General features: G+C 42.4%; 2 protein-coding genes across 2 annotated transcripts; both read right to left on the bottom strand.

Moving 5' to 3' along the window:
• Positions 1–5,629: 5,629 nt before the first annotated feature.
• On the bottom strand, positions 5,630–12,387 carry LOC140924017 (uncharacterized). Its single transcript, XM_073374022.1, has 6 exons — positions 12,343–12,387; positions 8,792–8,925; positions 7,930–8,046; positions 7,822–7,878; positions 6,776–6,906; positions 5,630–5,724 (listed from the first exon to the last, which is right to left on the bottom strand). The coding sequence occupies exons 1-6, from the start codon at positions 12,385–12,387 to the stop codon at positions 5,630–5,632; spliced, it is 579 nt and encodes a 192-aa protein (XP_073230123.1).
• A 6,840-nt stretch (positions 12,388–19,227) lies between these two features.
• On the bottom strand, positions 19,228–26,970 carry LOC140924019 (uncharacterized). Its single transcript, XM_073374023.1, has 12 exons — positions 26,957–26,970; positions 23,848–23,981; positions 21,924–22,092; positions 21,732–21,776; positions 21,568–21,590; positions 21,246–21,306; positions 21,082–21,104; positions 20,760–20,820; positions 20,556–20,672; positions 20,442–20,504; positions 20,260–20,318; positions 19,228–19,322 (listed from the first exon to the last, which is right to left on the bottom strand). Exons 1-12 carry the CDS (start codon positions 26,968–26,970, stop codon positions 19,228–19,230), a joined length of 864 nt encoding a protein of 287 aa, XP_073230124.1.
• Between the last annotated feature and the right edge of the window lie 551 nt (positions 26,971–27,521).

Below are 27,521 nucleotides of genomic sequence, written 5' to 3' on the forward strand. Positions count from 1 at the left end.
TGCCCTCCGGGAGTGACAGTCAGGGACGAGCTTCTGTTGAGCCGCGGGCCAACCCCGGTAAAGCCCGTCCAACTCGCGTTTTACCTTAGGGGTTATAATAACCCCATTTCCGACTATCTTATACAAGGCTTTGTTCACGGTTTTTCCATACGATATTTAGGTTCTTTAATTGCAATGCGATCCCAAAATCTTAAAAGTGCCAAGGACAATCCGACTAGCGTGACTGAGAAGTTGTCTAAGGAGCTCACAGCAGGCAGAATTGTAGGTCCATTCGACGTACCACCTTTCGACCCCTTTAGGGTATCCCCCCTGGGCATTATTCCCAAAAAGTCTCCGGGCGAATTCAGGTTAATTCACCATCTCTCCTACCCGGCTGGGTCATCGGTTAATGATGGTATCCCTAAAGAGCTAGCCACCGTGAGATATGCAACCATTGATGATGCCATTCGTCTTATTAAATCGTTAGGGAAGGGCTGTTTTCTGGCGAAAACAGACATTAAATCAGCTTTCCGAATTATTCCCGTATCCCCCCACGATTTTCCGTTGCTCGGCATGGAATGGCAGGGAAAGTTCTATTTTGACAAATGCCTTCCCATGGGGTGCTCCTCGTCGTGTAATATATTTGAAACCTTCAGCACTGCGTTAGAATGGATCGCTATGAACAAACTAAACGCGTCGGCGGTCATACACATTTTAGACGACTTTTTATTTATTGCGCCCTCTAACGAAAAATGTCAAGGAGACCTCAATAATTTTCTTACTGTTTGCCAACGTATAGGCATTCCGATCGCCAACGAAAAGACTATGGGGCCTGACAGAGCTTTACAATTTGCAGGCATCACTTTAGATACCGAATTGATGGAGGCTCGCCTTCCTGAGGAAAAACTTGACAAATGCCTATCCCAGTTGAGCTACTTTTGTTCGCGTAAAAGCGTTACTTTAAAAGAGCTGCAGTCATTAATAGGGCTTCTCAATTTTGCCTGCTGTGTTGTGGTGCCCGGACGCGCTTTTCTCCGCCGTTTAATTGACTTGACAAGAGGCGTCCGGAAACCTACCCATCACGTTAGATTAACAAGGGAAAGTAAATATGATCTACAAGTTTGGCTCAATTTTTTGCGATCGTATAACGGCAAATCCTTTTTCCTCGGCTCACGCTGGTACACTTCCAAAACCCTCAAATTATTTACGGACGCGGCGGGTTCCCTTGGTTATGCCGCGATATTTGGAAAGCACTGGTTTTTCGGGGAATGGCCTACCGTTTGGAAAACATTTAACATCACTATCTTAGAGTTCTTTCCTATTGTCCTGGCAATCGAAATTTGGGGACCGCTTATGCGCAACAAATGTATTGTTTTCTTTTCGGATAACCAAGCAGTGGTTGAAATAATCAATAAGCAAACTTCTAAGGACCGTTCAATCATGGTTCTACTCAGGCACTTTGTTCTTTCCACACTCAAATACAATATTTTGTTTCATGCTAAGCATATCGCTGGTTGCATTAACCGCGAAAGCGATGCTTTATCTCGCCTACAGGTAGAGAAATTCAGATTACTAGCACCTTCCGCAGACCCACAACCGACGCCGGTTCCGGGGGGCCTACTACCCAACAACTGGCACATCACTTGACCGAGCTTCTGCACTCAGCCATTACGAAGGGATCGCGTAGGACTTACGAACGAGCGTGGAAGACATATGTCGAGTTTTCCTCTGAATTTTGCGATTCTCGCCGCTCGTTGCTTCCAGTCTCCGTCAACAATTTAGCGTTGTTTATATCTTATCTTTCAGCGAAGAAGTTTGCATCCTCCACAATCTCGACATACGTCTCCGCGTTAAGTTACGTCCACAAACTTGGTAATTTCCCGGATCCCACCAAAAATTTTTTAGTGCAGAAGCTTTTAACGGCTCACAGTAAGCTTCACTCCTCACCGGATGTTCGGCTTCCCATCACACGCAGCGTGTTGCAGCACTTAGTGCTCGCCTTAAATCACACCAATTCATCGGCATTTCAAAGATTGTTATATCAAACCATGTTTTTAGTAGCCTTCTACGGCTTTTTTCGTGTGGGTGAACTCACGGTCAAGGGCGCGAATTTGAAATCCCTAGTACACGTGCAAGACCTCCATTTTCAATTTTCGAACAATGTCGTGACCTCGGCGACCATTGTCATAAAAGACTTTAAACACAACAACACCAGGCGCCCCTTTTCAGTGTTTTTGGAACGCGCTGAGGGATCTACGCTTTGCCCAGTGGCTTATTTACAACGCTATTTCTCTACAAGGGGTGCAACCCCGGGTCCCTTGTTTTGCTTTGCTGACGGATCTCCAGTTAAAACTAGCCAGTTTACGCAGCAGCTGCAACAAGCCTTGAATTTTTGTGGCCTTGATTCAACTAAATACAAATCTCACTCTTTCCGGATCGGCGCCGCCTCTCTAGCAGCTGAAAAAGGCTTATCGGATGCTCAAATTCGTCACCTTGGCCGTTGGAAATCCGACGCATTTAAACTATACATTCGTCAACCTACAGGAGTATCTAAGGATTAAGCTCGCCTTTCAGTCATGGGCTGGGGCAACGCATATTTCTAGATTTTGCCTATTTTTTATTTATTTATTTTTTATTTTTTATTTTATTTTAATTTTTAGTTTGTCTTAGTGACTCTGACACAGCTCAGACATGGGCTGGTTGTGTCTTACTGCACGTAAGCCCGCCTTACAGTCAGGGGCTGGGGCAGCCATGACATGTTTATTTCCGGTTTTTTCTGTTACATTCCAACTTTGACATATTATTATAACTAGCTTGGGGGCTTCGAAGCTCGCCTGTCAGACTTGGGCTGGGGCGGCAATTCTCCCATTTCAAACAGAGCAGTTGTTCAGGTACCTCTTATTTTAACTCGTAAGGTCTCCAGGAACATGTCAGAAATCGGCCTGGTGTTCTCCTTTTTTGCCTTTTCGTGTTGGGATCTTGTCTTGCGTGCGTGCCCGCGGCTTTGGTTGGGGCTCGCCACAGAATGTGGCTTGTGGCTAATTTTCGCCCCAACTTAATTCACTGAATCAAATAACTGTCATGTTACACTAAGCGATGATTCTCGGTTAACGTGACACTTAAGCACTTGTAATCGGTTTGTAATAAACGCCACTTGAGTGGCCAAATTATTCCAAATACGTGTCTCCTTCATTCAGTGAATCCTGGCTGCGTGCACGAACGCAATTATAAATATTTCAGTCTATTGTCTATATAGTTGGTATAACTGAGCCGCTCTCGGCATAAAAGAAGAGTTGTTTGATTGATGGAAAGTGTCCAAATTCCTCCTTGCGCTTTTATTTGCGAACGCGAGGAGAGTTGATGTTAGCAAATTTCGGGTTGAAAAGACAGCCATTTTAATACTCCGACCACGAAAACTAATATTCTTACGTTTCTCGAAAATAAAAGGGTTTTTGCGAGGACAACTTACATCAGATTACTTATCTACCAAAAAACTATTTATGGACAAAAAATGAAGCAAATCGATTTTTCAACTCTTGCCACTCGATGGTCGATATTTCCTGACCATCGCTATTAAATATTTTGTGCCCTTGAAAACGAAGTGAAAATTTTCTTACATTTGTCCTACAGTAGGGCAAACGGAAGGAATTCCTACTTTAAGTTTCTATGTTTTGTTGGAGCCTCAAACAAAAAAAAAAGAAAATAGTCAAATGAGTTGCGCAGAAAATGATTTTCGAAAGTTGTTCGCACATAAATAAAGGTACTACAGGTCCGTTTTCCACTCGCCTAACGAATAACACATATGTTATACAACAAACATACCACGCAAGGTAGAAACATTACCGTCATAAACTCTCCTGCTGTTGAGAATTTGTAGTTAGATTTTCTGTGAATCAACGCCGGCTAGCGGTTAGAGTGGAGGGTAAACCACAGCTCTCCAGATTTAAAGTTACGTTAAGAAATCGAAAAATAAACGCCACATAATTAAAATGTCAAAGTACCTAGGGCTATAGGGCTAATCGAAAACAATATTTTTAGAAACGCCATTTTACAGGGTCATAAAAGATAAGCTGAGGTCTAGCTTTTGTAAAGAAAAAAGCATCAGCTTCTTTCAACAGGAACTTCAAGACCTTCAGAATTTTTTAGTGGCACTGGCCGGGTATGTAAACTCTATCCACGACCTCCCCGCACTGCCGCCAGGAGCTCGACAACTGAGCTAAAACCAAAAGCATCGTTTCCCTTTTTCGTCCTTATAAATAGCACACTAGTGCGTTTCCTTGAGGTCCTATAGAGAAACCTGTATCCCACAACTAACGATACGGGCGGACGGTTTGAGATTTACAGTCAAACGACGATCCTGAAGAAAAAAATCTTGGGACAAATTTGTATTTGTGGGACTTTTTTTAATTCACACATGCCCAATCCCTCACTTCACCCCTCAAACAACGTTGGAAGTTTGTATTCAGAAGGCTTCCAGAGATTTAACTATGTATAAGGTGGGCATGGAAAACTGCAAGCAATTCTCGAAAGTGATGCACTGTTTAACAAGGGCACACAGAAATTAAAGGAAATTATGAATACTGCATTACTGTCCCAAAGACTATTGCCAAGATTGCAGGCCAAACGTACCCCCAATGTTACATTAATGAATTTTGAATTGGATAGTTGAATCCGTTTGTCAGTGCCGCAACTAGTGTCAAATAAACCAATTTCGATATATCAAAATTCAGGTTTGGCACTGTGGCGTATGGGATATAACAAAACAAGAGAATTATTCATTGGTGAGCCTCGAAAAGATTTCTTTTGTTTTATTTCCCCTAAGCCTCTGTGCCAAACCCGAATTTTAATATATCTCTGGTTTGAATATTTATTTAAGTCTGCATTCCTGCATGCATAACGAGCAATAAATTTTTTACGACAGCTTCTTTGTATTCTATCAGATTGAGATATCTTTGACTGGACAAATGGACAAAATAGCGTCAATGACATTTACATCAAATTCAGGAAAACTGAGCACGTAGCAATTTCATAGCTACCTTGCCTGCTCGTTACGCGTTACGCATGCAGCAACGAAGAAATGATTCTGGATTCTACAACTATCAACGGATTCAACTTTCGAATAACAACTTCATTAATGGAATCTTGGAGGGTACGTTTGACCTGGCTTGACTGTAATTTTATCATGACTTTATTGTAACAAACCCCAACTTTGCTCAGGCTCCTTTAAAGCAACCTGCAGAAGAACCTTCAAATGATGATCGGATACATGCATATACAAATGTAAATGGGCCATCCGAGTATGCAGGCCGCTATGATCCGCACGCCATCAGCGCCCCGCGCGCACAACAAAGTTCACTTTGCGAGAGTTAACAATTACAATTAAATAAACCGTTGCAAGGAAAGTAGCTACGCATTATCTCACCTGGTAGTTGGGAAAGAAATTGATATAATAGTCGATAAGGATGTTGACCGTGATGTGAACACTGTTGACAATTCTGTTTCCGTCTGAGGTGGGAACGATTCCGAGCTAGTGACAAAAACAGTGTTTCGAGTTAGCAAAGAAAATTATTAACTGTAAGTATCATAAAAATTGAAAAAGTGGTCGGGAAGTCGTAATAATGGAAAGGTTTAATGCAGTAATTTCATAGCTTCAATTGTGATTTATCATCAAACAGTTATTGAAATAAGGTATTTCTGGAACAAAAATAGTAACTTTAAACTGATTTCCGATAATGACATAAATCTCTAGTTTAAAAGATATTACAAGAAAGTCACTTAATAAAAATCCGGTCTGTAGTGGTGTGTTGAGAAACTAGTGGATATTAGAACCAAAAAGTATAAGGGCTACTACCTAATTGGAGGTGCAATTGATAATGATGTTGTTGGTGTTGACACCGGCCTCAAGGTCGACACACTTGACATTTTAAAATATCTTGTTGATTACCTAGTGGACACGATCGTTGCGTTTCAGATTTCTGTCACTGCCTGAAGTTTATGTGTTGTTGTGGTCCTAATGAATCCTTTTGTCTTTCAACTCAATAAACGAGGCAGGAGCTTAGAGAACATTATAATTCCTACCTTGTAAAAATACTCGTTGTCGACACAGATGACAATGTGGAGACAGAGCTTAATGTTGAAACACTTGATGATGTTGATATGGAGGATGAGGTTGACACAGAACTTGAAGTTGACACACTTGAAGACGTCGACAAAGACGTGGAAGTTGAAACACTTGTGGTAGTTGGTGTTGACACACTTGATGATGTTGATACTGACGAAGATGTGGACACAGAGCTTGAGGTCGATGTACTTGATAAAGTGGACACAGAAGAAGAAGTCGACACACTTGACGATGAGGACACCGAGCTCGAAGTGGACACACTTGATGATGTCGAAACAGACGACGATGTCGAAGTGCTAGTTGTGGTTGGTGTTGAAACACTTGATGACGTTGATATCGAGGACGATGTGAACACAGAACTTGAAGTCGACACACTCGACGACGTCGAAACAGACGACGAAGTTGAGATACTTGTGGTGGTTGGTGTCGAGACACTCGATGATGTTGATACTGAGGAAGATGTGGAGACAGAACTTGATGTTGAAACACTTGATGATGTAGAAACACTCGATGAAGTTGATATGGAGGATGATGTGGACACTGAACTTGAAGTTGACACACTTGAAGACGTCGACGAAGACGTGGAAGTTGAGACACTTGTGGTAGTTGGTGTTGACACACTTGATGATGTTGATACTGACGAGGATGTGGACACAGAGCTTGAGGTCGATGTACTTGATGATGTGGACACAGAAGAAGAAGTCGACACACTTGACGATGAGGACACCGAGCTCGAAGTGGACACACTTGATGATGTCGAAACAGACGACGATGTCGAAGTGCTAGTTGTGCTTGGTGTTGAAACACTTGATGACGTTGATATCGAGGACGATGTGGACACAGAACTTGAAGTCGACACACTCGAGGACGTCAAAACAGACGACGAAGTTGAGATACTTGTGGTGGTTGGTGTCGAGACACTCGATGATGTTGATAGTGAGGAAGATGTGGAGACAGAACTTGATGTTGAAACACTTGATGATGTAGAACCACTCGATGAAGTTGATATGGAGGATGATGTTGACACAGAACTTGAAGTTGACACACTTGAAGACGTCGACGAAGACGTGGAAGTTGAGACACTTGTGGTAGTTGGTGTTGACACACTTGATGATGTTGATACTGACAACGATGTGGACACAGAGCTTGAGGTCGATGTACTTGATGATGTGGACACAGAAGAAGAAGTCGACACACTTGACGATGAGGACACCGAGCTCGAAGTGGACACACTTGATGATGTCGAAACAGACGACGATGTCGAAGTGCTAGTTGTGCTTGGTGTTGAAACACTTGATGACGTTGATATCGAGGACGATGTGGACACAGAACTTGAAGTCGACACACTCGACGACGTCGAAACAGACGACGAAGTTGAGATACTTGTGGTGGTTGGTGTCGAGACACTCGATGATGTTGATACTGAGGAAGATGTGGAGACAGAACTTGATGTTGAAACACTTGATGATGTAGAAACACTCGATGAAGTTGATATGGAGGATGATGTGGACACAGAACTTGAAGTTGACACACTTGAAGACGTCGACGAAGACGTGGAAGTTGAGACACTTGTGGTAGTTGGTGTTGACACACTTGATGATGTTGATACTGACAAGGATGTGGACACAGAGCTTGAGGTCGATGTACTTGATGATGTGGACACAGAAGAAGAAGTCGACACACTTGACGATGAGGACACCGAGCTCGAAGTGGACACACTTGATGATGTCGAAACAGACGACGATGTCGAAGTGCTAGTTGTGGTTGGTGTTGAAACACTTGATGACGTTGATATCGAGGACGATGTGGACACAGAACTTGAAGTCGACACACTCGACGACGTCGAAACAGACGACGAAGTTGAGATACTTGTGGTGGTTGGTGTCGAGACGCTCGATGATGTTGATACTGAGGAAGATGTGGAGACAGAACTTGATGTTGAAACACTTGATGATGTAGAAACACTCGATGAAGTTGATATGGAGGATGATGTGGACACAGAACTTGAAGTTGACACACTTGAAGACGTCGACGAAGACGTGGAAGTTGAGACACTTGTGGTAGTTGGTGTTGACACACTTGATGATGTTGATACTGACGAGGATGTGGACACAGAGCTTGAGGTCGATGTACTTGATGATGTGGACACAGAAGAAGAAGTCGACACACTTGACGATGAGGACACCGAGCTCGAAGTGGACACACTTGATGATGTCGAAACAGACGACGATGTCGAAGTGCTAGTTGTGGTTGGTGTTGAAACACTTGATGACGTTGATATCGAGGACGATGTGGACACAGAACTTGAAGTCGACACACTCGACGACGTCGAAACAGACGACGAAGTTGAGATACTTGTGGTGGTTGGTGTCGAGACACTCGATGATGTTGATACTGAGGAAGATGTGGAGACAGAACTTGATGTTGAAACACTTGATGATGTAGAAACACTCGATGAAGTTGATATGGAGGATGATGTGGACACAGAACTTGAAGTTGACACACTTGAAGACGTCGACGAAGACGTGGAAGTTGAGACACTTGTGGTAGTTGGTGTTGACACACTTGATGATGTTGATACTGACGAGGATGTGGACACAGAGCTTGAGGTCGATGTACTTGATGATGTGGACACAGAAGAAGAAGTCGACACACTTGACGATGAGGACACCGAGCTCGAAGTGGACACACTTGATGATGTCGACACCGAGCTTGATGTTGATACACTTGATGAACTGGACACAGAGGACGATGTTGACACACTTGTTGTGGTTGGTGTCGAAACACTTGATGATGTTGATACAGAGGACGATGTCGACGCCGAACTAGATAAAGAAATAGAGTGAATTACGTACAATAATTTACAGACTCATTTGTAGAATGTAAAGCAAGGAGCACCAAATAGTAGTGTTATTGCGTTGATGTCATCTGTTTGTGATAATGTCTCAGGGGCTTTCTCGCGAATAGTGTTAATAAAGACTTCTGTAAAAAAGGTGTGCGCGAGTTAATATATGCGTTACGTACGTAAGAAATACTTAAAAGTTGGGTGAAATATGCTGAAATGAAACCTTAAAAGACAATCTGACCTGGCTGGCAACGTTTCTCAAACCCGCACTAACATACAAGTGAGCGTATTTACCATTACCTGACAGATTCAAGCAAGGGATTTATTTTATTGTTTTATTATCATTTTGCCAAAAAACACAAAATATACATTTTAAATTCTACAAAAAAGATGAGGCAAGGGAGCCCAAGGAAGCCAATAAACCTTTTGTATAGGACCACCTTTTAAAATTATGTCATCTAATTACTAATTACAATACTGACATCGGAAATTTAAATCTAAGTTCACAATTTGTTTGGAACACAGAAAATGATCATTAAATACGATAAAAATACAAACGGCTGAACGTGTAAGTGCAAAAACGAGAAAGAAAAGTAAGAAAAAATTATGCAAGAATAAACGAGAAAAAAAGCGAAAGAAGCGAAAAACTACACACAAGCATTAGGAGAGCTAAAGCGTGCTTATACCAAGAAAAAAGAGACGTAAGTTTAGAGTTAAACAAAGCAGCACCAGAGGCATTCTGAATTTCAGGGCTAAGGGAATTAAGAGCGACGGTCAGGAAAAATCGACCAAAATCTTAATTTCGTGGCAAGAGTTGAAAAATCAATTTCTTTCATTTTTTGTTCATAGATAGCTGTTAGGTAGATAAGAAACCTAATGTAGTTTGTTCCTGCCAAAAACCTTTTATTTGTGAGGAAAATTAGAATATCGGTTTTCGATGTCGAAGTCTCAGACTGCCCTAATCTTTAACCCGAAATTCGCTAAAATCAACTGAAATTTGGACACTTTCAATGAACAGAAAAATTCTCCTTCTTCCACTAAAAGAGACTTTCAGGGCAATAGCGAAGCTCGTCGTACAGAAATAATTAAAAAATGAGGGATCGGTTTTCAGGATGACAAAAACTTAAGTTCGTTACTCATTTTCGACAGCAACATTTAACAGTGGTATAACTCCAAATTCTCTTCATGCTATTTAAATCACACATTTAGACATTGATTTAAAACATACCTGGGAATTGGCTTGTGTTATTAAAGGAAATCTCTGTAAGACACCATCGAATTTCAATAATTTTTATTGTAGGCCAGCGGTAATTTTGTAAACACTTCCAATTTTGAAACGCACAAAAGTAGATATTTACAGCCTTTTTTTCTGCTTCTTGTGGGTTTTCCCAATGCAAAGTTGCTTTTTTTCAACCAAAGAGTGGGGTAAAAAGGTGAAACTGGGTCAATTTTAGCCACTTTGAAATACTGAACTCAACCAGCCGGCGACTCTGCGTGACAATCTGTTCCATGACTGCACGTGACACAACATACAGCCGTCAAAATGACAGTCACGGAATCAAGGTAGTAACGCAACGCAATTCTTAAAATAGGAACATTTTCGATGCCGACAGGCAGTTTTGAAGAAGAAAAAATCAAACGTACTAGTATTCTGGTACTCACTTTTTATCGAAAAATAAGGACTTTAACAATCGTACTTCGCTAAGGATGGGGGAACAGGAAGATATTTCTTCTTGTTACTTCACGATCGAGGAAACTTGGTGCCGTTAAATATGTTATTTTGGTCCACTTCACTATATTTACCGGACTTCGATGCTTTCGTTTGGAGGCTGCCTTCAGGAACCCAAGCCAATTCTCAGGTATGTTTTAGATGAATGTCTAAATGTTTAAATAATCGAGGACTGGGAAAATTTGGAGCTATACCACAGGAAAAATAATGCCGCAGAAAACAACTACTAAATTAAAGTTTTTGTCACCGTAGAAAAATGTTCTTCGTTTTTGAATTATGTCAGTTCAACGAGTCTTGATATTGCTTTGAAAGTATCTTCTAGTGAAATATGACCCATTATTGACTCGGCGCGATAATGGGTTTTATGATGAGGCGGGCATTATCTTATCTTTAAGTGCAAGCTGCAGAGGTGGATAGTCAAGATAACGATAGTTGGCTAGGCACCACACACAGAGCGGGCTATAAATTCGTGAGCTTCGCTATCGCTCGCCCCTTTTTCTGCCAACGCCGATCGTGAGCTGTTTAGCTTTTCAATAGTGAACTTATTTCTTTCTCCGAAGGAACAAGCCAACAAACAATCAGGCAAGTGCAATTTTTCCCCCACCCCTGTTGGTTTTTTGTATTCAGGTAGCTTTTCATTTTATTTTATTATTTTTTTTTTCCTTTTTCGTGTTGGGGTGCCCTAGCTGAGGACTCTGTTTGTTTTTCCTTAGCGCCCGCTAATTTTCCAAATATTTTCTTTAACCTAATGGCTAAACAGCGCGTATTAATAATAGGGCACTCCTTTGTTCATCGTCTTAAGGCGTTTGTGCAGAAAAAGAGGCACATGCAGGCTTTTAGCAGCCTTAGGGGTATGGCAGATATTTATTTTCATGGAGTTGGCGGCCGCACGATAGCAAAATTTCGTAAATTCGACTTTAATGTGGTGCGCCAACTGGTCCCAGATGTGATTATTTTGGAGCTCGGCTCCAACGATTTGGTGGAGCTCTCGCCGCAGACAGTGGGTTCAGAACTGGAAAGTTTAGTTCGGGAACTGTACGAGATTGACTCTGTTCAATTTGTTGTCGTGGGGCAAGTTCTCCGTAGGCATACACCGAACTCGGTCGAGTATAATTGTAAGGTAGGCAAGCTTCACCAATATCTTAAGGTTGTCCTAGAGCCGTTGCCTTTTTGTTATTACTGGCGGCATAGAGGTTTCTGGAAATCCAAAAGCGAACTCTTCTTACCCGATGGAGTCCATCTTAACAATTTAGGTAACTATAAATTTATGCGCAGCATTCGAGGGGCGGTTTTGCAGGCCTTAAAGTTAGTGGGTGCGTCCATAGTTTAGTCAATGCTGTGCCCTGTAGTGGCCAGTTCGATATTTAAATGGCGATGTTATAATACATTTATGAGATGCTGTGTCACATGTACATTTACAACTTTGCAGGCTATATCATATGTCATCAGGCATTTTAAATGCATTCTTGTGGCATGTTTTGTACTTGACATTTATGGCTATTTTGGTGTGTTACTCTCCTGGCGGCTATTGTTTACTACATTAGTGTGCCCAACTCACTAAAGCCATTATAGGACAAATGTCCTTTTTACAATGTCTCGGATTATTTTTTGTCATTATGTTGCCTGCTCTTGATTTGCACTTGACATTCTTTGGCTTCCGTTTTTTACTTGGAGCCTCGTTGGAGCGTGTTTAGCCCAACTCTCGTACGCCATTGTGGAATGTCTCGGATGTCTTTTTCGTCACTTAGACGCGTTTCCGTTTCAATTTACAATCGCCATGGGCTCAATGAAAGCCCGCCAAAAACCAAGGAACACACCCACTAAGTTTGAGGGTATCACAAGATTTTTAATTTTTGTTGGAGTAATATAGTGTACATTTTTCATAAGAATGCCTCCTAAACGAGCATCAAAGCGCCAGGCAGCAAAAAGACCAGCCCCTGCAGTCGCACCAAAACAACACCGGGCAGAAAGTCGCCCTAATTCCACGGCCCTGCCGGAGAGCTCAGCACAGCCACCGGAGTCCTCCTCGAAATTAAGCCCCTCCGAGCTTGGGGCAATAATTTCCCAAGCTATCTCGGGCGCGTTGCAGTCAGTCGGCATCGTCCAAACAAACCTTGCTCCCGCGGAAAGGAATTCAAGAACGAACACCCAGCCCACGCCCCAGCCCACCGTGGTTGAGGACGCCACATCAAAGGAAATCGAGGCATTGACGAACACCGTGGCTGCTGGTAGGCTAACCTTTCCGACTGAGAAACCAGAAGAAACGTTTTCGAGCGTCACTTTCGACCTCGAATCTCGGGTCTCAGATCGTGTCAAGGCAAAGATTTGGGCGAACGAATATGTAGATTTTGGGTCACTCCTCACGGTGTCCCCGGACGAGTCAAAGTATCGTATATCTGTCACGGATGATCACGATCACCCTAGTCTTTGCCTTGAGCACGTTAAAACAAAGCGGCGTAGCTTAACTATCGACCAATGGCTGACCGCGTTTAATGTATTCGTAGCTGTTTATACAATTAAGACTCCTAGTGCGATAAGCTCCCTAATGAAGTATTGTGAGGTGGTTCGGGACATCGCAGCAAAGCAAGGTAATTGGCGTTATTATGACGAACAATTCCGCTTTCTTCGTCAATCAAAACCGGACAGATACCCTTGGGACAACGTAGCTTGGGAATTGTGGCATCAGGCCTTACATAGCTCCCTTACCACCTCTCGGCCAAACTCTAACAATGATTTTCGAACCCGTCGGCCCAACCAGCGTCCCTTTCAGTCTTTTCCCAAGGGAGTGTGTTGGCGGTTTCATGCCGGTCAATTCTGCAGGGGATGCAATTTCAAACACTCCTGCTTCAAATGCGGATCTGTCCACCCAGCGTCCCAATGTACCGCTAACAGATCGAACACAAACAACCGTCCAGCACCAAACCTGCCCTCCGGGAGTGACAGTCAGGGACGAGCTTCTGTTGAGCCGCGGGCCAACCCCGGTAAAGCCCGTCCAACTCGCGTTTTACCTTAGGGGTTATAATAACCCCATTTCCGACTATCTTATACAAGGCTTTGTTCACGGTTTTTCCATACGATATTTAGGTTCTTTAATTGCAATGCGATCCCAAAATCTTAAAAGTGCCAAGGACAATCCGACTAGCGTGACTGAGAAGTTGTCTAAGGAGCTCACAGCAGGCAGAATTGTAGGTCCATTCGACGTACCACCTTTCGACCCCTTTAGGGTATCCCCCCTGGGCATTATTCCCAAAAAGTCTCCGGGTGAATTCAGGTTAATTCACCATCTCTCCTACCCGGCTGGGTCATCGGTTAATGATGGTATCCCTAAAGAGCTAGCCACCGTGAGATATGCAACCATTGATGATGCCATTCGTCTTATTAAATCGTTAGGGAAGGGCTGTTTTCTGGCGAAAACAGACATTAAATCAGCTTTCCGAATTATTCCCGTATCCCCCCACGATTTTCCGTTGCTCGGCATGGAATGGCAGGGAAAGTTCTATTTTGACAAATGCCTTCCCATGGGGTGCTCCTCGTCGTGTAATATATTTGAAACCTTCAGCACTGCGTTAGAATGGATCGCTATGAACAAACTAAACGCGTCGGCGGTCATACACATTTTAGACGACTTTTTATTTATTGCGCCCTCTAACGAAAAATGTCAAGGAGACCTCAATAATTTTCTTACTGTTTGCCAACGTATAGGCATTCCGATCGCCAACGAAAAGACTATGGGGCCTGACAGAGCTTTACAATTTGCAGGCATCACTTTAGATACCGAATTGATGGAGGCTCGCCTTCCTGAGGAAAAACTTGACAAATGCCTATCCCAGTTGAGCTACTTTTGTTCGCGTAAAAGCGTTACTTTAAAAGAGCTGCAGTCATTAATAGGGCTTCTCAATTTTGCCTGCTGTGTTGTGGTGCCCGGACGCGCTTTTCTCCGCCGTTTAATTGACTTGACAAGAGGCGTCCGGAAACCTACCCATCACGTTAGATTAACAAGGGAAAGTAAATATGATCTACAAGTTTGGCTCAATTTTTTGCGATCGTATAACGGCAAATCCTTTTTCCTCGGCTCACGCTGGTACACTTCCAAAACCCTCAAATTATTTACGGACGCGGCGGGTTCCCTTGGTTATGCCGCGATATTTGGAAAGCACTGGTTTTTCGGGGAATGGCCTACCGTTTGGAAAACATTTAACATCACTATCTTAGAGTTCTTTCCTATTGTCCTGGCAATCGAAATTTGGGGACCGCTTATGCGCAACAAATGTATTGTTTTCTTTTCGGATAACCAAGCAGTGGTTGAAATAATCAATAAGCAAACTTCTAAGGACCGTTCAATCATGGTTCTACTCAGGCACTTTGTTCTTTCCACACTCAAATACAATATTTTGTTTCATGCTAAGCATATCGCTGGTTGCATTAACCGCGAAAGCGATGCTTTATCTCGCCTACAGGTAGAGAAATTCAGATTACTAGCACCTTCCGCAGACCCACAACCGACGCCGGTTCCGGGGGGCCTACTACCCAACAACTGGCACATCACTTGACCGAGCTTCTGCACTCAGCCATTACGAAGGGATCGCGTAGGACTTACGAACGAGCGTGGAAGACATATGTCGAGTTTTCCTCTGAATTTTGCGATTCTCGCCGCTCGTTGCTTCCAGTCTCCGTCAACAATTTAGCGTTGTTTATATCTTATCTTTCAGCGAAGAAGTTTGCATCCTCCACAATCTCGACATACGTCTCCGCGTTAAGTTACGTCCACAAACTTGGTAATTTCCCGGATCCCACCAAAAATTTTTTAGTGCAGAAGCTTTTAACGGCTCACAGTAAGCTTCACTCCTCACCGGATGTTCGGCTTCCCATCACACGCAGCGTGTTGCAGCACTTAGTGCTCGCCTTAAATCACACCAATTCATCGGCATTTCAAAGATTGTTATATCAAACCATGTTTTTAGTAGCCTTCTACGGCTTTTTTCGTGTGGGTGAACTCACGGTCAAGGGCGCGAATTTGAAATCCCTAGTACACGTGCAAGACCTCCATTTTCAATTTTCGAACAATGTCGTGACCTCGGCGACCATTGTCATAAAAGACTTTAAACACAACAACACCAGGCGCCCCTTTTCAGTGTTTTTGGAACGCGCTGAGGGATCTACGCTTTGCCCAGTGGCTTATTTACAACGCTATTTCTCTACAAGGGGTGCAACCCCGGGTCCCTTGTTTTGCTTTGCTGACGGATCTCCAGTTAAAACTAGCCAGTTTACGCAGCAGCTGCAACAAGCCTTGAATTTTTGTGGCCTTGATTCAACTAAATACAAATCTCACTCTTTCCGGATCGGCGCCGCCTCTCTAGCAGCTGAAAAAGGCTTATCGGATGCTCAAATTCGTCACCTTGGCCGTTGGAAATCCGACGCATTTAAACTATACATTCGTCAACCTACAGGAGTATCTAAGGATTAAGCTCGCCTTTCAGTCATGGGCTGGGGCAACGCATATTTCTAGATTTTGCCTATTTTTTATTTATTTATTTTTTATTTTTTATTTTATTTTAATTTTTAGTTTGTCTTAGTGACTCTGACACAGCTCAGACATGGGCTGGTTGTGTCTTACTGCACGTAAGCCCGCCTTACAGTCAGGGGCTGGGGCAGCCATGACATGTTTATTTCCGGTTTTTTCTGTTACATTCCAACTTTGACATATTATTATAACTAGCTTGGGGGCTTCGAAGCTCGCCTGTCAGACTTGGGCTGGGGCGGCAATTCTCCCATTTCAAACAGAGCAGTTGTTCAGGTACCTCTTATTTTAACTCGTAAGGTCTCCAGGAACATGTCAGAAATCGGCCTGGTGTTCTCCTTTTTTGCCTTTTCGTGTTGGGATCTTGTCTTGCGTGCGTGCCCGCGGCTTTGGTTGGGGCTCGCCACAGAATGTGGCTTGTGGCTAATTTTCGCCCCAACTTAATTCACTGAATCAAATAACTGTCATGTTACACTAAGCGATGATTCTCGGTTAACGTGACACTTAAGCACTTGTAATCGGTTTGTAATAAACGCCACTTGAGTGGCCAAATTATTCCAAATACGTGTCTCCTTCATTCAGTGAATCCTGGCTGCGTGCACGAACGCAATTATAAATATTTCAGTCTATTGTCTATATAGTTGGTATAACTGAGCCGCTCTCGGCATAAAAGAAGAGTTGTTTGATTGATGGAAAGTGTCCAAATTCCTCCTTGCGCTTTTATTTGCGAACGCGAGGAGAGTTGATGTTAGCAAATTTCGGGTTGAAAAGACAGCCATTTTAATACTCCGACCACGAAAACTAATATTCTTACGTTTCTCGAAAATAAAAGGGTTTTTGCGAGGACAACTTACATCAGATTACTTATCTACCAAAAAACTATTTATGGACAAAAAATGAAGCAAATCGATTTTTCAACTCTTGCCACTCGATGGTCGATATTTCCTGACCATCGCTATTAAATATTTTGTGCCCTTGAAAACGAAGTGAAAATTTTCTTACATTTGTCCTACAGTAGGGCAAACGGAAGGAATTCCTACTTTAAGTTTCTATGTTTTGTTGGAGCCTCAAACAAAAAAAAAAGAAAATAGTCAAATGAGTTGCGCAGAAAATGATTTTCGAAAGTTGTTCGCACATAAATAAAGGTACTACAGGTCCGTTTTCCACTCGCCTAACGAATAACACATATGTTATACAACAAACATACCACGCAAGGTAGAAACATTACCGTCATAAACTCTCCTGCTGTTGAGAATTTGTAGTTAGATTTTCTGTGAATCAACGCCGGCTAGCGGTTAGAGTGGAGGGTAAACCACAGCTCTCCAGATTTAAAGTTACGTTAAGAAATCGAAAAATAAACGCCACATAATTAAAATGTCAAAGTACCTAGGGCTATAGGGCTAATCGAAAACAATATTTTTAGAAACGCCATTTTACAGGGTCATAAAAGATAAGCTGAGGTCTAGCTTTTGTAAAGAAAAAAGCATCAGCTTCTTTCAACAGGAACTTCAAGACCTTCAGAATTTTTTAGTGGCACTGGCCGGGTATGTAAACTCTATCCACGACCTCCCCGCACTGCCGCCAGGAGCTCGACAACTGAGCTAAAACCAAAAGCATCGTTTCCCTTTTTCGTCCTTATAAATAGCACACTAGTGCGTTTCCTTGAGGTCCTATAGAGAAACCTGTATCCCACAACTAACGATACGGGCGGACGGTTTGAGATTTACAGTCAAACGACGATCCTGAAGAAAAAAATCTTGGGACAAATTTGTATTTGTGGGACTTTTTTTAATTCACACATGCCCAATCCCTCACTTCACCCCTCAAACAACGTTGGAAGTTTGTATTCAGAAGGCTTCCAGAGATTTAACTATGTATAAGGTGGGCATGGAAAACTGCAAGCAATTCTCGAAAGTGATGCACTGTTTAACAAGGGCACACAGAAATTAAAGGAAATTATGAATACTGCATTACTGTCCCAAAGACTATTGCCAAGATTGCAGGCCAAACGTACCCCCAATGTTACATTAATGAATTTTGAATTGGATAGTTGAATCCGTTTGTCAGTGCCGCAACTAGTGTCAAATAAACCAATTTCGATATATCAAAATTCAGGTTTGGCACTGTGGCGTATGGGATATAACAAAACAAGAGAATTATTCATTGGTGAGCCTCGAAAAGATTTCTTTTGTTTTATTTCCCCTAAGCCTCTGTGCCAAACCCGAATTTTAATATATCTCTGGTTTGAATATTTATTTAAGTCTGCATTCCTGCATGCATAACGAGCAATAAATTTTTTACGACAGCTTCTTTGTATTCTATCAGATTGAGATATCTTTGACTGGACAAATGGACAAAATAGCGTCAATGACATTTACATCAAATTCAGGAAAACTGAGCACGTAGCAATTTCATAGCTACCTTGCCTGCTCGTTACGCGTTACGCATGCAGCAACGAAGAAATGATTCTGGATTCTACAACTATCAACGGATTCAACTTTCGAATAACAACTTCATTAATGGAATCTTGGAGGGTACGTTTGACCTGGCTTGACTGTAATTTTATCATGACTTTATTGTAACAAACCCCAACTTTGCTCAGGCTCCTTTAAAGCAACCTGCAGAAGAACCTTCAAATGATGATCGGATACATGCATATACAAATGTAAATGGGCCATCCGAGTATGCAGGCCGCTATGATCCGCACGCCATCAGCGCCCCGCGCGCACAACAAAGTTCACTTTGCGAGAGTTAACAATTACAATTAAATAAACCGTTGCAAGGAAAGTAGCTACGCATTATCTCACCTGGTAGTTGGGAAAGAAATTGATATAATAGTCGATAAGGATGTTGACCGTGATGTGAACACTGTTGACAATTCTGTTTCCGTCTGAGGTGGGAACGATTCCGAGCTAGTGACAAAAACAGTGTTTCGAGTTAGCAAAGAAAATTATTAACTGTAAGTATCATAAAAATTGAAAAAGTGGTCGGGAAGTCGTAATAATGGAAAGGTTTAATGCAGTAATTTCATAGCTTCAATTGTGATTTATCATCAAACAGTTATTGAAATAAGGTATTTCTGGAACAAAAATAGTAACTTTAAACTGATTTCCGATAATGACATAAATCTCTAGTTTAAAAGATATTACAAGAAAGTCACTTAATAAAAATCCGGTCTGTAGTGGTGTGTTGAGAAACTAGTGGATATTAGAACCAAAAAGTATAAGGGCTACTACCTAATTGGAGGTGCAATTGATAATGATGTTGTTGGTGTTGACACCGGCCTCAAGGTCGACACACTTGACATTTTAAAATATCTTGTTGATTACCTAGTGGACACGATCGTTGCGTTTCAGATTTCTGTCACTGCCTGAAGTTTATGTGTTGTTGTGGTCCTAATGAATCCTTTTGTCTTTCAACTCAATAAACGAGGCAGGAGCTTAGAGAACATTATAATTCCTACCTTGTAAAAATACTCGTTGTCGACACAGATGACAATGTGGAGACAGAGCTTAATGTTGAAACACTTGATGATGTTGATATGGAGGATGAGGTTGACACAGAACTTGAAGTTGACACACTTGAAGACGTCGACAAAGACGTGGAAGTTGAAACACTTGTGGTAGTTGGTGTTGACACACTTGATGATGTTGATACTGACGAAGATGTGGACACAGAGCTTGAGGTCGATGTACTTGATAAAGTGGACACAGAAGAAGAAGTCGACACACTTGACGATGAGGACACCGAGCTCGAAGTGGACACACTTGATGATGTCGAAACAGACGACGATGTCGAAGTGCTAGTTGTGGTTGGTGTTGAAACACTTGATGACGTTGATATCGAGGACGATGTGGACACAGAACTTGAAGTCGACACACTCGACGACGTCGAAACAGACGACGAAGTTGAGATACTTGTGGTGGTTGGTGTCGAGACACTCGATGATGTTGATACTGAGGAAGATGTGGAGACAGAACTTGATGTTGAAACACTTGATGATGTAGAAACACTCGATGAAGTTGATATGGAGGATGATGTGGACACTGAACTTGAAGTTGACACACTTGAAGACGTCGACGAAGACGTGGAAGTTGAGACACTTGTGGTAGTTGGTGTTGACACACTTGATGATGTTGATACTGACGAGGATGTGGACACAGAGCTTGAGGTCGATGTACTTGATGATGTGGACACAGAAGAAGAAGTCGACACACTTGACGATGAGGACACCGAGCTCGAAGTGGACACACTTGATGATGTCGAAACAGACGACGATGTCGAAGTGCTAGTTGTGGTTGGTGTTGAAACACTTGATGACGTTGATATCGAGGACGATGTGGACACAGAACTTGAAGTCGACACACTCGAGGACGTCGAAACAGACGACGAAGTTGAGCTACTTGTGGTGGTTGGTGTCGAGACACTCGATGATGTTGATACTGAGGAAGATGTGGAGACAGAACTTGATGTTGAAACACTTGATGATGTAGAAACACTCGATGAAGTTGATATGGAGGATGATGTTGACACAGAACTTGAAGTTGACACACTTGAAGACGTCGACGAAGACGTGGAAGTTGAGACACTTGTGGTAGTTGGTGTTGACACACTTGATGATGTTGATACTGACGAGGATGTGGACACAGAGCTTGAGGTCGATGTACTTGATGATGTGGACACAGAAGAAGAAGTCGACACACTTGACGATGAGGACACCGAGCTCGAAGTGGACACACTTGATGATGTCGAAACAGACGACGATGTCGAAGTGCTAGTTGTGCTTGGTGTTGAAACACTTGATGACGTTGATATCGAGGACGATGTGGACACAGAACTTGAAGTCGACACACTCGAGGACGTCAAAACAGACGACGAAGTTGAGATACTTGTGGTGGTTGGTGTCGAGACACTCGATGATGTTGATAGTGAGGAAGATGTGGAGACAGAACTTGATGTTGAAACACTTGATGATGTAGAAACACTCGATGAAGTTGATATGGAGGATGATGTTGACACAGAACTTGAAGTTGACACACTTGAAGACGTCGACGAAGACGTGGAAGTTGAGACACTTGTGGTAGTTGGTGTTGACACACTTGATGATGTTGATACTGACAACGATGTGGACACAGAGCTTGAGGTCGATGTACTTGATGATGTGGACACAGAAGAAGAAGTCGACACACTTGACGATGAGGACACCGAGCTCGAAGTGGACACACTTGATGATGTCGAAACAGACGACGATGTCGAAGTGCTAGTTGTGCTTGGTGTTGAAACACTTGATGACGTTGATATCGAGGACGATGTGGACACAGAACTTGAAGTCGACACACTCGAGGACGTCGAAACAGACGACGAAGTTGAGATACTTGTGGTGGTTGGTGTCGAGACACTCGATGATGTTGATACTGAGGAAGATGTGGAGACAGAACTTGATGTTGAAACACTTGATGATGTAGAAACACTCGATGAAGTTGATATGGAGGATGATGTGGACACAGAACTTGAAGTTGACACACTTGAAGACGTCGACGAAGACGTGAAAGTTGAGACACTTGTGGTAGTTGGTGTTGACACACTTGATGATGTTGATACTGACAACGATGTGGACACAGAGCTTGAGGTCGATGTACTTGATGATGTGGACACAGAAGAAGAAGTCGACACACTTGACGATGAGGACACCGAGCTCGAAGTGGACACACTTGATGATGTCGAAACAGACGACGATGTCGAAGTGCTAGTTGTGGTTGGTGTTGAAACACTTGATGACGTTGATATCGAGGACGATGTGGACACAGAACTTGAAGTCGACACACTCGACGACGTCGAAACAGACGACGAAGTTGAGATACTTGTGGTGGTTGGTGTCGAGACACTCGATGATGTTGATACTGAGGAAGATGTGGAGACAGAACTTGATGTTGAAACACTTGATGATGTAGAAACACTCGATGAAGTTGATATGGAGGATGATGTGGACACAGAACTTGAAGTTGACACACTTGAAGACGTCGACGAAGACGTGAAAGTTGAGACACTTGTGGTAGTTGGTGTTGACACACTTGATGATGTTGATACTGACAACGATGTGGACACAGAGCTTGAGGTCGATGTACTTGATGATGTGGACACAGAAGAAGAAGTCGACACACTTGACGATGAGGACACCGAGCTCGAAGTGGACACACTTGATGATGTCGAAACAGACGACGATGTCGAAGTGCTAGTTGTGGTTGGTGTTGAAACACTTGATGACGTTGATATCGAGGACGATGTGGACACAGAACTTGAAGTCGACACACTCGACGACGTCGAAACAGACGACGAAGTTGAGATACTTGTGGTGGTTGGTGTCGAGACGCTCGATGATGTTGATACTGAGGAAGATGTGGAGACAGAACTTGATGTTGAAACACTTGATGATGTAGAAACACTCGATGAGGTTGATATGGAGGATGATGTGGACACAGAACTTGAAGTTGACACACTTGAAGACGTCGACGAAGACGTGGAAGTTGAGACACTTGTGGTAGTTGGTGTTGACACACTTGATGATGTTGATACTGACGAGGATGTGGACACAGAGCTTGAGGTCGATGTACTTGATGATGTGGACACAGAAGAAGAAGTCGACACACTTGACGATGAGGACACCGAGCTCGAAGTGGACACACTTGATGATGTCGAAACAGACGACGATGTCGAAGTGCTAGTTGTGGTTGGTGTTGAAACACTTGATGACGTTGATATCGAGGACGATGTGGACACAGAACTTGAAGTCGACACACTCGACGACGTCGAAACAGACGACGAAGTTGAGATACTTGTGGTGGTTGGTGTCGAGACACTCGATGATGTTGATACTGAGGAAGATGTGGAGACAGAACTTGATGTTGAAACACTTGATGATGTAGAAACACTCGATGAAGTTGATATGGAGGATGATGTGGACACAGAACTTGAAGTTGACACACTTGAAGACGTCGACGAAGACGTGGAAGTTGAGACACTTGTGGTAGTTGGTGTTGACACACTTGATGATGTTGATACTGACGAGGATGTGGACACAGAGCTTGAGGTCGATGTACTTGATGATGTGGACACAGAAGAAGAAGTCGACACACTTGACGATGAGGACACCGAGCTCGAAGTGGACACACTTGATGATGTCGAAACAGACGACGATGTCGAAGTGCTAGTTGTGGTTGGTGTTGAAACACTTGATGACGTTGATATCGAGGACGATGTGGACACAGAACTTGAAGTCGACACACTCGACGACGTCGAAACAGACGACGAAGTTGAGATACTTGTGGTGGTTGGTGTCGAGACACTCGATGATGTTGATACTGAGGAAGATGTGGAGACAGAACTTGATGTTGAAACACTTGATGATGTAGAAACACTCGATGAAGTTGATATGGAGGATGATGTGGACACAGAACTTGAAGTTGACACACTTGAAGACGTCGACGAAGACGTGGAAGTTGAGACACTTGTGGTAGTTGGTGTTGACACACTTGATGATGTTGATACTGACGAGGATGTGGACACAGAGCTTGAGGTCGATGTACTTGATGATGTGGACACAGAAGAAGAAGTCGACACACTTGACGATGAGGACACCGAGCTCGAAGTGGACACACTTGATGATGTCGACACCGAGCTTGATGTTGATACACTTGATGAACTGGACACAGAGGACGATGTTGACACACTTGTTGTGGTTGGTGTCGAAACACTTGATGATGTTGATACAGAGGACGATGTCGACGCCGAACTAGATAAAGAAATAGAGTGAATTACGTACAATAATTTACAGACTCATTTGTAGAATGTAAAGCAAGGAGCACCAAATAGTAGTGTTATTGCGTTGATGTCATCTGTTTGTGATAATGTCTCAGGGGCTTTCTCGCGAATAGTGTTAATAAAGACTTCTGTAAAAAAGGTGTGCGCGAGTTAATATATGCGTTACGTACGTAAGAAATACTTAAAAGTTGGGTGAAATATGCTGAAATGAAACCTTAAAAGACAATCTGACCTGGCTGGCAACGTTTCTCAAACCCGCACTAACATACAAGTGAGCGTATTTACCATTACCTGACAGATTCAAGCAAGGGATTTATTTTATTGTTTTATTATCATTTTGCCAAAAAACACAAAATATACATTTTAAATTCTACAAAAAAGATGAGGCAAGGGAGCCCAAGGAAGCCAATAAACCTTTTGTATAGGACCACCTTTTAAAATTATGTCATCTAATTACTAATTACAATACTGACATCGGAAATTTAAATCTAAGTTCACAATTTGTTTGGAACACAGAAAATGATCATTAAATACGATAAAAATACAAACGGCTGAACGTGTAAGTGCAAAAACGAGAAAGAAAAGTAAGAAAAAATTATGCAAGAATAAACGAGAAAAAAAGCGAAAGAAGCGAAAAACTACACACAAGCATTAGGAGAGCTAAAGCGTGCTTATACCAAGAAAAAAGAGACGTAAGTTTAGAGTTAAACAAAGCAGCACCAGAGGCATTCTGAATTTCAGGGCTAAGGGAATTAAGAGCGACGGTCAGGAAAAATCGACCAAAATCTTAATTTCGTGGCAAGAGTTGAAAAATCAATTTCTTTCATTTTTTGTTCATAGATAGCTGTTAGGTAGATAAGAAACCTAATGTAGTTTGTTCCTGCCAAAAACCTTTTATTTGTGAGGAAAATTAGAATATCGGTTTTCGATGTCGAAGTCTCAGACTGCCCTAATCTTTAACCCGAAATTCGCTAAAATCAACTGAAATTTGGACACTTTCAATGAACAGAAAAATTCTCCTTCTTCCACTAAAAGAGACTTTCAGGGCAATAGCGAAGCTCGTCGTACAGAAATAATTAAAAAATGAGGGATCGGTTTTCAGGATGACAAAAACTTAAGTTCGTTACTCATTTTCGACAGCAACATTTAACAGTGGTATAACTCCAAATTCTCTTCATGCTATTTAAATCACACATTTAGACATTGATTTAAAACATACCTGGGAATTGGCTTGTGTTATTAAAGGAAATCTCTGTAAGACACCATCGAATTTCAATAATTTTTATTGTAGGCCAGCGGTAATTTTGTAAACACTTCCAATTTTGAAACGCACAAAAGTAGATATTTACAGCCTTTTTTTCTGCTTCTTGTGGGTTTTCCCAATGCAAAGTTGCTTTTTTTCAACCAAAGAGTGGGGTAAAAAGGTGAAACTGGGTCAATTTTAGCCACTTTGAAATACTGAACTCAACCAGCCGGCGACTCTGCGTGACAATCTGTTCCATGACTGCACGTGACACAACATACAGCCGTCAAAATGACAGTCACGGAATCAAGGTAGTAACGCAACGCAATTCTTAAAATAGGAACATTTTCGATGCCGACAGGCAGTTTTGAAGAAGAAAAAATCAAACGTACTAGTATTCTGGTACTCACTTTTTATCGAAAAATAAGGACTTTAACAATCGTACTTCGCTAAGGATGGGGGAACAGGAAGATATTTCTTCTTGTTACTTCACGATCGAGGAAACTTGGTGCCGTTAAATATGTTATTTTGGTCCACTTCACTATATTTACCGGACTTCGATGCTTTCGTTTGGAGGCTGCCTTCAGGAACCCAAGCCAATTCTCAGGTATGTTTTAGATGAATGTCTAAATGTTTAAATAATCGAGGACTGGGAAAATTTGGAGCTATACCACAGGAAAAATAATGCCGCAGAAAACAACTACTAAATTAAAGTTTTTGTCACCGTAGAAAAATGTTCTTCGTTTTTGAATTATGTCAGTTCAACGAGTCTTGATATTGCTTTGAAAGTATCTTCTAGTGAAATATGACCCATTATTGACTCGGCGCGATAATGGGTTTTATGATGAGGCGGGCATTATCTTATCTTTAAGTGCAAGCTGCAGAGGTGGATAGTCAAGATAACGATAGTTGGCTAGGCACCACACACAGAGCGGGCTATAAATTCGTGAGCTTCGCTATCGCTCGCCCCTTTTTCTGCCAACGCCGATCGTGAGCTGTTTAGCTTTTCAATAGTGAACTTATTTCTTTCTCCGAAGGAACAAGCCAACAAACAATCAGGCAAGTGCAATTTTTCCCCCACCCCTGTTGGTTTTTTGTATTCAGGTAGCTTTTCATTTTATTTTATTATTTTTTTTTTCCTTTTTCGTGTTGGGGTGCCCTAGCTGAGGACTCTGTTTGTTTTTCCTTAGCGCCCGCTAATTTTCCAAATATTTTCTTTAACCTAATGGCTAAACAGCGCGTATTAATAATAGGGCACTCCTTTGTTCATCGTCTTAAGGCGTTTGTGCAGAAAAAGAGGCACATGCAGGCTTTTAGCAGCCTTAGGGGTATGGCAGATATTTATTTTCATGGAGTTGGCGGCCGCACGATAGCAAAATTTCGTAAATTCGACTTTAATGTGGTGCGCCAACTGGTCCCAGATGTGATTATTTTGGAGCTCGGCTCCAACGATTTGGTGGAGCTCTCGCCGCAGACAGTGGGTTCAGAACTGGAAAGTTTAGTTCGGGAACTGTACGAGATTGACTCTGTTCAATTTGTTGTCGTGGGGCAAGTTCTCCGTAGGCATACACCGAACTCGGTCGAGTATAATTGTAAGGTAGGCAAGCTTCACCAATATCTTAAGGTTGTCCTAGAGCCGTTGCCTTTTTGTTATTACTGGCGGCATAGAGGTTTCTGGAAATCCAAAAGCGAACTCTTCTTACCCGATGGAGTCCATCTTAACAATTTAGGTAACTATAAATTTATGCGCAGCATTCGAGGGGCGGTTTTGCAGGCCTTAAAGTTAGTGGGTGCGTCCATAGTTTAGTCAATGCTGTGCCCTGTAGTGGCCAGTTCGATATTTAAATGGCGATGTTATAATACATTTATGAGATGCTGTGTCACATGTACATTTACAACTTTGCAGGCTATATCATATGTCATCAGGCATTTTAAATGCATTCTTGTGGCATGTTTTGTACTTGACATTTATGGCTATTTTGGTGTGTTACTCTCCTGGCGGCTATTGTTTACTACATTAGTGTGCCCAACTCACTAAAGCCATTATAGGACAAATGTCCTTTTTACAATGTCTCGGATTATTTTTTGTCATTATGTTGCCTGCTCTTGATTTGCACTTGACATTCTTTGGCTTCCGTTTTTTACTTGGAGCCTCGTTGGAGCGTGTTTAGCCCAACTCTCGTACGCCATTGTGGAATGTCTCGGATGTCTTTTTCGTCACTTAGACGCGTTTCCGTTTCAATTTACAATCGCCATGGGCTCAATGAA

Source organism: Porites lutea, chromosome 14 (genome assembly GCF_958299795.1).
Source record: "Porites lutea chromosome 14, jaPorLute2.1, whole genome shotgun sequence".
In the NCBI taxonomy this organism is placed as follows: Eukaryota; Metazoa; Cnidaria; class Anthozoa; order Scleractinia; family Poritidae; genus Porites; species Porites lutea.